Source organism: Oncorhynchus keta, unplaced genomic scaffold (assembly GCF_023373465.1).
Source record: "Oncorhynchus keta strain PuntledgeMale-10-30-2019 unplaced genomic scaffold, Oket_V2 Un_scaffold_17272_pilon_pilon, whole genome shotgun sequence".
NCBI lineage: Eukaryota > Metazoa > Chordata > Actinopteri > Salmoniformes > Salmonidae > Oncorhynchus > Oncorhynchus keta.
In genome coordinates this window covers 89,427-100,400 of record NW_026290818.1, presented here as the reverse complement: position 1 = coordinate 100,400, position 10,974 = coordinate 89,427, and the positions used below count along the sequence as shown (strand labels likewise).

The window sequence follows — 10,974 nt, the reverse complement described above, 5'->3', positions numbered from 1 at the left end:
TCAAACCATAGACAATGATAGAGGTCTCTAGTGGCAAGAAGGCCGTCGTCAAAATGCGCAGCGCCATTGAGGGCTTCCACCATTTCAACTGGGTGGGACATTTCAACTTCATTGGCTCACCAGGAGGGATCAGCCAATCGTAAAAAATAAATAAAAAATGGACTTCTTCAAAATGGAGATTGCCTCATTGGCGTTTCCCATGCACTTACAGACGCCATAATAGAACTATATAAGGATGTTTTCTCTATCATTCTCTATGGTTGAAACCAAGGCAGTGCCAATGTCACGCCTTTATCCTCTCTCTACAGGAAGAGGGTAGTAGAAAACAGCTTCCACCACAATACCCGCGGCTCAGTTTATCAGAATCTCTAGTAATATGATAACGTGAAACGTATATTACAAAGATCCTTTGTTTTTAAAGAGTTGCAGTGATAACTATCCTGTCCAGACTGCGGCCTGTCTCTCAGATCAGACCCATTGGACGTAGGGAAACCACCTTCCCCTCCGGGGTACTGCGCTGTGAGAACAGTTCTAGAGTACACACAGCCCTGGGATGACATAACATTGCAGATGCTCTGTTGCTCCCCACTGGGCAGAAAATGGGTTGAATCAACGTCGTTTCCACGTCATTTCAACTGGAGTAAAAAATCTATGTGTTGATGACATTGAATCAAAGTGAATATCTAATTGGATTTGAAAAAAGGCATCAATGTTAGGGCATTTACTATTTTTTTTACTAAACTTTTAACTTAAAGTAAAAAATAAAATAAAAAATCACGTTAGTTGACAACACTATATGTCTGTGCCCAGTGGGTCCGCCAGATGATCGGTAGGAAAGACAACCTCTCTGTCACTCCTTTTGCAGGGCCAACATGGGTACTCTCTGTCACTCCTTCTGCAGGGCCAACATGGGTACTCTCTGTCACTCCTTCTGCAGGGCCAACATGGGTACTCTGTCTCTCCTTCTGCAGGGCCAACGTGGGTACTCTCTGTCACTCCTTCTGCAGGGCCAACATGGGTACTCTCTGTCACTCCTTCTGCAGGGCCAACATGGGTACTCTCTGTCACTCCTTCTGCAGGGCCAACATGGGTACTCTCTGTCACTCCTTCTGCAGGGCCAACATGGGTACTCTGTCTCTCTTTCTGCAGGGCCAACATGAGTACTCTCTGTCACTCCTTCTGCAGGGCCAACATGGGTACTCTCTGTCACTCCTTCTGCAGGGCCAACATGGGTACTCTCTGTCACTCCTTCTGCAGGGCCAACATGGGTACTCTCTGTCACTCCTTCTGCAGGGCCAACATGGGTACTCTCTGTCACTCCTTCTGCAGGGCCAACATGGGTACTCTCTGTCACTCCTTCTGCAGGGCCAACATGGGTACTCTCTGTCACTCCTTCTGCAGGGCCAACATGGGTACTCTCTGTCACTCCTTCTGCAGGGCCAACATGGGTACTCTGTCTCTCTTTCTGCAGGGCCAACATGGGTACTCTCTGTCACTCCTTCTGCAGGGCCAACATGGGTACTCTCTGTCACTCCTTCTGCAGGGCCAACATGGGTACTCTCTGTCACTCCTTCTGCAGGGCCAACATGGGTACTCTGTCTCTCTTTCTGCAGGGCCAACATGGGTACTCTCTGTCACTCCTTCTGCAGGGCCAACATGGGTACTCTGTCACTCCTTCTGCAGGGCCAACATGGGTACTCTCTGTCACTCCTTCTGCAGGGCCAACATGGGTACTCTCTGTCACTCCTTCTGCAGGGCCAACATGGGTACTCTCTGTCACTCCTTCTGCAGGGCCAACATGGGTACTCTCTGTCACTCCTTCTGCAGGGCCAACATGGGTACTCTGTCTCTCTTTCTGCAGGGCCAACATGGGTACTCTCTGTCACTCCTTCTGCAGGGCCAACATGGGTACTCTGTCACTCCTTCTGCAGGGCCAACATGGGTACTCTCTGTCACTCCTTCTGCAGGGCCAACATGGGTACTCTCTGTCACTCCTTCTGCAGGACCAACATGGGTACTCTGTCTTTCTTTCTGCAGGGCCAACATGGGTACTCTCTGTCACTCCTTCTGCAGGGCCAACATGGGTACTCTCTGTCACTCCTTCTGCAGGGCCAACATGGGTACTCTCTGTCACTCCTTCTGCAGGGCCAACATGGGTACTCTCTGTCACTCCTTCTGCAGGGCCAACATGGGTACTCTCTGTCACTCCTTCTGCAGGGCCAACATGGGTACTCTGTCACTCCTTCTGCAGGGCCAACATGGGTACTCTCTGTCACTCCTTCTGCAGGGCCAACATGGGTACTCTCTGTCACTCCTTCTGCAGGGCCAACATGGGTACTCTCTGTCACTCCTTCTGCAGGGCCAACATGGGTACTCTCTGTCTCTCCTTCTGCAGGGCCAACATGGGTACTCTCTGTCTCTCCTTCTGCAGGGCCAACATGGGTACTCTCTGTCTCTCCTTCTGCAGGGCCAACATGGGTACTCTCTGTCCCTCCTTCTGCAGGGCCAACATGGGTACTCTCTGTCACTCCTTCTGCAGGACCAACATGGGTACTCTGTCTTTCTTTCTGCAGGGCCAACATGGGTACTCTCTGTCACTCCTTCTGCAGGGCCAACGTGGGTACTCTGTCACTCCTTCTGCAGGGCCAACATGGGTACTCTCTGTCACTCCTTCTGCAGGGCCAACGTGGGTACTCTGTCTCTCCTTCTGCAGGGCCAACATGGGTAGTTGTTGTTGTTGTTGTGGTTTGTTATGCCAGTAGTACGTTTGAACTCTTAAAAATGAATGGACACACTTTGGCAGATTCGTGTTTTATCTCCCAACCAGGACTATTGTAGTCCGGAGTGGTGGTACACCCTTTACAGCCAATGGGAAGTTTTCATAGACTGAAAATACAAGCCTTTCGCCTTCAGCCTCATCTTCAAACTAAGCACCACATGCTATTCAACAATGTAGCCCATACGATAAAGGGGTAATCTGGGATTTAAACCAAGTGGAAACCCAGCCACTGTTTTGATAAACAGTTGAGGGATGATGCTGGTAAAATGTATGTATAAATTCCAGATTGGCCCTTAAAATGTTTGCCAGCCACCCTTTATATTGGTCCTTAGTCTAGGGCCTCTCATTGCTTTATTAGACAGCAGTCTGATGATGACCTCACCTGGTGGCTGTAACGTTTCAACCCTTCATTCAAAGACTCAATCATGGACACCCTTACTGACAGGTGTGGCTGCTTTGTGTGATATATTGTTGTCTCTACCTTCTTGCCCTTTGTGCTGTTGTCTGGGCCCAATAATGTTTGTACCATGTTCTGTGCTGCTGCCATGTTGTGTTGCTACCATGTTGTTGTCATGTTGTGTTGCTACCATGTTGTTGTCATGTTGTGTTGCTGCCATGTTGTTGTCATGTTGTGTTGCTACCATGTTGTTGTCATGTTGTGTTGCTGCCATGTTGTTGTCATGTTGTATTGCTACCATGTTGTGTTGCTACCATGTTGTTGTCATGTTGTGTTGCTAACATGTTGTGTTGCTGCCATGTTGTTGTCATGTTGTGTTGCTACCATGTTGTTGTCATGTTGTGTTGCTACCATGTTGTGTTGCTGCCATGTTGTTGTCATGTTGTGTTGCTACCATGTTGTGTTGCTACCATGTTGTTGTCATGTTGTGTTGCTACCATGTTGTTGTCATGTTGTGTTGCTGCCATGTTGTTGTCATGTTGTGTTGCTACCATGTTGTGTTGCTACCATGTTGTTGTCATGCTGTGTTGCTACCATGTTGTTGTCATGTTGTGTTGCTACCGTGTTGTTGTCATGTTGTGTTGCTGCCATGTTGTTGTCATGTTGTGTTGCTACCATGTTGATGTCATGTTGTGTTGCTACCGTGTTGTTGTCATGTTGTGTTGCTACCATGTTGTTGTCATGTTGTGTTGCTACCATGTTGTTGTTATGTTGTGTTGCTACCATGTTGTTGTCATGTTGTGTTGCTACCATGTTGTTGTCATGTTGTGTTGCTGCCATGTTGTTGTCATGTTGTGTTGCTACCATGTTGTTGTCATGTTGTGTTGCTGCCATGTTGTTGTCATGTTGTGTTGCTACCATGTTGTTGTTATGTTGTGTTGCTGCCATGTTGTTGTCATGTTGTGTTGCTACCATGTTGTTGTTGTCATGTTGTGTTGCTACCATGTTGTTGTCATGTTGAGTTGCTGCCATGTTGTTGTCATGTTGTGTTGCTACCATGTTGTTGTCATGTTGTGTTGCTACCATGTTGTGTTGCTACCATGTTGTTGTCATGTTGTGTTGCTACCATGTTGTGTTGCTACCATGTTGTTGTCATGTTGTGTTGCTACCATGTTGTGTTGCTACCATGTTGTTGTCATGTTGTGTTGCTACCATGTTGTTGTCATGTTGTGTTGCTACCATGTTGTTGTCATGTTGTGTTGCTACCATGTTGTTGTCATGCTGTGTTGCTACCATGTTGTTGTCATGTTGTGTTGCTACCGTGTTGTTGTCATGTTGTGTTGCTACCATGTTGTTGTCATGTTGTGTTGCTACCATGTTGTTGTCATGTTGTGTTGCTACCATGTTGTTGTCAGGTTGTGTTGCTACCATGTTGTTGTCATGTTGTGTTGCTACCTTGTTGTTGTCATGTTGTGTTGCTACCATGTTGTTGTCAGGTTGTGTTGCTACCGTGTTGTTGTCATGTTGTGTTGCTACCATGTTGTTGTCATGTTGTGTTGCTACCATGTTGTTGTCATGCTGTGTTGCTACCATGTTGTTGTCATGTTGTGTTGCTACCATGTTGTTGTCATGTTGTGTTGCTACCATGTTGTTGTCATGTTGTGTTGCTACCATGTTGTTGTCATGTTGTGTTGCTACCATGTTGTTGTCATGTTGTATTGCTACCATGTTGTTGTAATGTTGTATTGCTACCATGTTGTTGTCATGTTGTGTTGCTAACATGCTGTGTTATGTGTTGCTGCCCTGTTGTCATGTTGTGTTGCTAACATGCTGTGTTATGTGTTGCTACCATGTTGTTGTCATGTTGTGTTGCTAACATGCTGTGTTATGTGTTGCTGCCTTGCTATGTTGTTGTCTTAGGTCTCTCTTTATGTAGTGTTGTGGTCTATGTTTTGTTGTGCTGTGTGTTTTCTCCTATATTTTAATTGTATTTTTTAATTGTTAATCTCAGCCCCCGTCCCCGCAGGAGGCCTTTTGGTAGGCCGTCATTGTAAATAAGAATGTGTTCTTAACCGACTTGCCTAGTTAAATAAATAAAAAATATATACATATATATATATATATATATATATATACTGTGGCCTACAGTCAATCACCTACAGCACGTGTCAAAATCATTCCATGGAGGGCCGATTGTCGATGGGTTTTTGCTCCGTCCATGTCTTTGATTGATGAATGAAGGTCACTAATTAGTAATGAACTCCCCTCACCTGGTGGTCTAGAGCTTCATTGAAAGGAAAACCCATATCCAGCAGACACTCGGTCCTCCATGGAATAAGTTTGACACCCCTGGTTTACTATTTAGCAGCAGGTGAGAATCCACTGACTGTAGTGACTGTCAGTCATATTCCTGATGCCTGCTGCATCTGGCAGATGAGTTGCAGAAAAAAAGAGACCGAGAGGGAAAGAGTGAGGGAGCTGGAGGGCTTAATTAATTTAGCTGATTTCATTAGTGTCTTTATGCTGTTATGGAAGAAGAGAATTTACCACCTGGTCAGTGAAGCGTGGCTGGCTGCTGGGTTCTGATTGGCTGCTGGGTTCTGGCTGGCTGCTGGGTTCTGGCTGGCTGCTGGGTTCTGGCTGGCTGCTGGGTTCTGTTCTCTCACTGCTCAGCTCCAACGCAGGACGTTATAACAGAGGAAGTGTTTCCTGATCCTGGTTCTAATCCTGGTCCTGGTTCTAATCCTGATCCTGGTTCTAGTCCTGGTCCTGGTTCTAATCCTGGTCCTGGTTCTGATCCTGGTTCTAGTCCTGATCCTGGTTCTAATCCTGGTCCTGGTTCTAATCCTGGTCCTGGTTCTAATCCTGATCCTGGTTCTAATCCTGGTCCTGGTTCTAATCCTGATCCTGGTTCTAATCCTGGTCCTGGTTCTAATCCTGATCCTGGTTCTAATCCTGGTCCTGGTTCTAATCCTGATCCTGGTTCTAATCCTGGTCCTGGTTCTAATCCTGGTCCTGGTTCTAATCCTGATCCTGGTTCTAATCCTGATCATGGTTCTAATCCTGATCCTGGTTCTAATCATGGTCCTGGTTCTAATCCTGATCCTGGTTTTAATCCTGATCCTGCTTCTAATCCTGATCATTTACATTTACATTTAAGTCATTTAGCAGACGCTCTTATCCAGAGCGACTTACAAATTGGTGCATTCACCTTATGACATCCAGTGGAACAGCCACTTTACAATAGTGCATCTAAATCTTTTAAGGGGGGTGGGGGGTGAGAAGGATTACTTTATCCTATCCTAGGTATTCCTTAAAGAGGTGGGGTTTCAGGTGTCTCCGGAAGGTGGTGATTGACTCCGCTGTCCTGGCGTCGTGAGGGAGTTTGTGTTCCACCATTGGGGAGCCAGAGCAGCGAACAGTTTTGACTGGGCTGAGCGGGAACTGATCCTGGTTCTAATCCTGGTCCTGGTTCTAATCATGGTCCTGGTTCTAATCCTGATCCTGGTTCTAATCATGGTCCTGGTTCTAATCATGTTTCTGGTTCTAATCCTGATCCTGGTTCTAATCATGGTCCTGGTTCTAATCATGATCCTGGTTCTAATCCTGATCCTGGTTCTAATCCTGATCCTGGTTCTAATCCTGGTCCTGGTGCTAATCCTGATCCTGGTTCTAATCATGGTCCTGGTTCTAATCATGGTCCTGGTTCAAATCTCGGTCCTGGTTCTAATCCTGATCCTGGTTCTAATCCTGGTCCTGGTTCAAATCTCGGTCCTGGTTCTAATCCTGATCCTGGTTCTAATCCTGATCCTGGTTCTAATCCTGATCCTGGTTCTAATCATGATCCTGGTTCTAATCCTGGTCCTGGTTCTAATCCTGATCGTGGTTATAATCCTGGTCCTGGTTCTAATCCTGATCCTGGTTCTAATCCTGGTCCTGGTTCTAATACTGATCCTGGTTCTAATCCTGATCCTGGTTCTAATCCTGATCCTGGTTCTAATCCTGGTCCTGGTTCTAATCCTGATCCTGGTTCTAATCCTGGTCCTGGTTCTAATCATGGTCCTGGTTCTAATCCTGATCCTGGTTCTAATCCTGGTCCTGGTTCTAATCCTGATCCTGGTTCTAATCCTGGTCCTGGTTCTAATCCTGGTCCTGGTTCTAATCCTGATCCTGGTTCTAATCCTGATCCTGGTTCTAATCCTGGTCCTGGTTCTAATCATGGTCCTGGTTCTAATCCTGGTCCTGGTTCTAATCCTGATCCTGGTTCTAATCCTGATCCTGGTTCTAATCCTGGTCCTGGTTCTAATCCTGATCCTGGTTCTAATCATGGTCCTGGTTCTAATCCTGGTCCTGGTTCTAATCCTGATCCTGGTTCTAATCCTGATCCTGGTTCTAATCCTGGTCCTGGTTCTAATCCTGATCCTGGTTCTAATCATGGTCCTGGTTCTAATCATGGTCCTGGTTCTAATCCTGGTCCTGGTTCTAATCCTGATCGTGGTTATAATCCTGGTCCTGGTTCTAATCCTGATCCTGGTTCTAATCCTGGTCCTGGTTCTAATACTGATCCTGGTTCTAATCCTGATCCTGATTCTAATCCTGGTTCTAATACTGATCCTGGTTCTAATCCTGGTCCTGGTTCTAATACTGATCCTGGTTCTAATCCTGGTCCTGGTTCTAATACTGATCCTGGTTCTAATCCTGATCCTGATTCTAGTCCTGGTTCTAATCCTGATCCTGGTTCTAATCCTGATCCTGGTTCTAATCCTGATCCTGGTTCTAATCATGGTCCTGGTTCTAATCCTGATCCTGGTTCTAATTATGGTCCTGGTTCTAATCCTGATCCTAGTTCTAATCCTGGTCCTGGTTCTAATCCTGATCCTGGTTCTAATCCTGATCCTGGTTCTAATCCTGATCCTGGCTCTAATCATGGTCCTGGTTCTAATCCTGATCCTGGTTCTAATTATGGTCCTGGTTCTAATCCTGATCCTAGTTCTAATCATGGTCCTGGTTCTAATCCTGATCCTGGTTCTAATCCTGATCCTGGTTCTAATCCTGGTCCTGGTTCTAATCCTGATCCTGGTTCTAATCATGGTCCTGGTTCTAATCCTGGTCCTGGTTCTAATCCTGATCGTGGTTATAATCCTGGTCCTGGTTCTAATCCTGATCCTGGTTCTAATCCTGGTCCTGGTTCTAATACTGATCCTGGTTCTAATCCTGATCCTGATTCTAATCCTGGTCCTGGTTCTAATACTGATCCTGGTTCTAATCCTGGTCCTGGTTCTAATACTGATCCTGGTTCTAATCCTGGTCCTGGTTCTAATACTGATCCTGGTTCTAATCCTGATCCTGATTCTAGTCCTGGTTCTAATCCTGATCCTGGTTCTAATCATGATCCTGGTTCTAATCCTGATCCTAATCCTGATCCTGGTTCTAATCCTGATCCTGGTTCTGATCCTGATTCTAGTCCTGGTTCTAATCCTGATCCTGGTTCTGATCCTGATTCTAGTCCTGGTTCTAATCCTGGTCCTAGGAACCCAAAGGGCTGGACTAATACACATGATTAAAATCAAATGCTTGATGATAACTTTATTATTTTAGAGCTGGTAGAAAGCTCAACAGATATACTGAGAAAGTCCTTATACAGTTAAACCTCACCTCTGCTAGTTACTGCTCTTTGGGAAGGACTATTGGACCTCTGCTAGTTACTGCTCTTTGGGAAGGACTATTGGACCTCTGCTAGAGTTACTGCTCTTTGGGAAGGACTATTGGACCTCTGCTAGAGTTACTGCTCTTTGGGAAGGACTATTGGACCTCTGCTAGAGTTACTGCTCTTTGGGAAGGACTATTGGACCTCTGCTAGAGTTACTGCTCTTTGGGAAGGACTATTGGACCTCTGCTAGAGTTACTGCTCTTTGGGAAGGACTATTGGACCTCTGCTAGAGTTACTGCTCTTTGGGAAGGACTATTGGACCTCTGCTAGAGTTACTGCTCTTTGGGAAGGACTATTGAACCTCTGCTAGAGTTACTGCTCTTTGGGAAGGACTATTGGACCTCTGCTAGAGTTACTGCTCTTTGGGAAGGACTATTGGTTTGAGTTGTATAATAATGCTGTTGCATGTAGAGGTCGATGTGAGACTAAAGCCTTGTACTGTACTGTACTGTACTGTACTGTACTGTACTGTACTGTACTGTACTGTACTGTACTGTACTGCCAATGTTATGTGTCAGCACTTCTGCTTGTGTCTAAAGCCTTGTACTGTACTGTACTGTACTGTACTGCCAATGTTATGTGTCAGCACTTCTGCTTGTGTCTAAAGCCTTGTACTGTACTGTACTGTACTGTACTGCCAATGTTATGTGTCAGCACTTCTGCTTGTGTCTAAAGCCTTGTACTGTACTGTACTGTACTGTACTGTACTGTACTGCCAATGTTATGTGTCAGCACTTCTGCTTGTGTCTAAAGCCTTGTACTGTACTGTACTGTACTGTACTGTACTGTAAATGTTATGTGTCAGCACTTCTGCTTGTCTAAAGCCTTGTTCTGTACTGTACTGTACTGTACTGTACTGTACTGTACCGTACTGTACTGTACTGCCAATGTTATGTGTCAGCACTTCTGCTTGTGTCTAAAGCCTTGTACTGTACTGTACTGTACTGCCAATGTTATGTGTCAGCACTTCTGCTTGTGTCTAAAGCCTTGTTCACACTGCAGGCCTTTAATGCTCAAATCAGTTTGCTTTTTCAACTCTGTTTTAGAATATTGACTGTCCAAACAGCAAGTTACAAGTGACTGAATCAGATTTATGTGTTCAGACAGCAGTCATTTGCTGAAATGTCTACACTAGTTGTCATAGTAACGACGGGTGTGTGCGCAGTGGTGTAGGCTGATTGGTGGTGGTAGTTGTGCTTTCTATCACTCAGAAGTTATGTAGGAAGCTAAAGTGACAACAATGCCTGCCATGGATGTTTCCCAGTGGCTTTGAATCCTCAAAATCATATTGTACGAAAGCTTCAAAAGGATAAAATGATCCAACTTTCAAAAGTTGGATTCCAACTTTCCTTGCAATCCAAGATGGCGTAGCAAGTCAGACGTCTTTGTCTTTGTCTCGTCTCGTCCCATGTGTATATATCTTTTTCTTCGCATTCTTTTTAATATTTTTCCTAAACCTCAACTTCAAAATACTCTCCTGCAACCCGCCTCACCCAATGTGGTGTGGATCTGTTTTCTTTTTTCCCTAAAGTATTTATATTTACTTCAAACTGGAATACCTCAACTGAAGCTAGCTAGCTACCAGCTATCAGTCAGCTAACCACTGCTAGCGGTCATCAGCTAACCTTTAGCTCGGAAAGCTCTCGCCAGTTCGCGTTTCATACCAGAGCATACCGGACCTATTTTTCTCTCCATATTCCCAAATTCCTACCACAAACTCTGAACCTTTTCATCTGGATCATCACAGCTAGCTAACCGCAACCCGGGTTGACTACTCCTGGCTAATGTTTCCGTCCCGGAGCTAGCACCAACTACCCTGGGGCTAGCCCATGCTAGACCCATCTCCCAGCTCACTCCTGGGCTACAATATCTGGACCCTTTCTACTGCCGGTACGGGGCACGGAACCCCACCGATCCTCTATGACTGTAACACCGACATAATCTGCCAGAGGATTCCAACAGGCCCCTCAGGTGCGACACCTGCTGAAGGCCCATTCTGCTAACCTGCTAGGCCTGCTAGCTGCCTAGAGCTACTTGGAACCCTACTAATTCCACGACTGGTCTATCAACGTCACCGCACGAAGAGGC

The 10,974-nt window shown here is 45.8% G+C and overlaps 1 protein-coding gene across 1 annotated transcript; it reads right to left on the bottom strand.

The window, feature by feature from the left end:
- Positions 1-6,111: 6,111 nt before the first annotated feature.
- LOC127927677 (sperm-associated antigen 8-like) lies at positions 6,112-7,902 on the bottom strand (the record flags this gene model as incomplete). Its single annotated transcript, XM_052514303.1, has 2 exons — positions 6,112-6,168; positions 7,786-7,902. Coding segments are annotated over 2 exons (174 nt in total), but the record flags the coding sequence as incomplete, so codon positions are not given.
- Between the last annotated feature and the right edge of the window lie 3,072 nt (positions 7,903-10,974).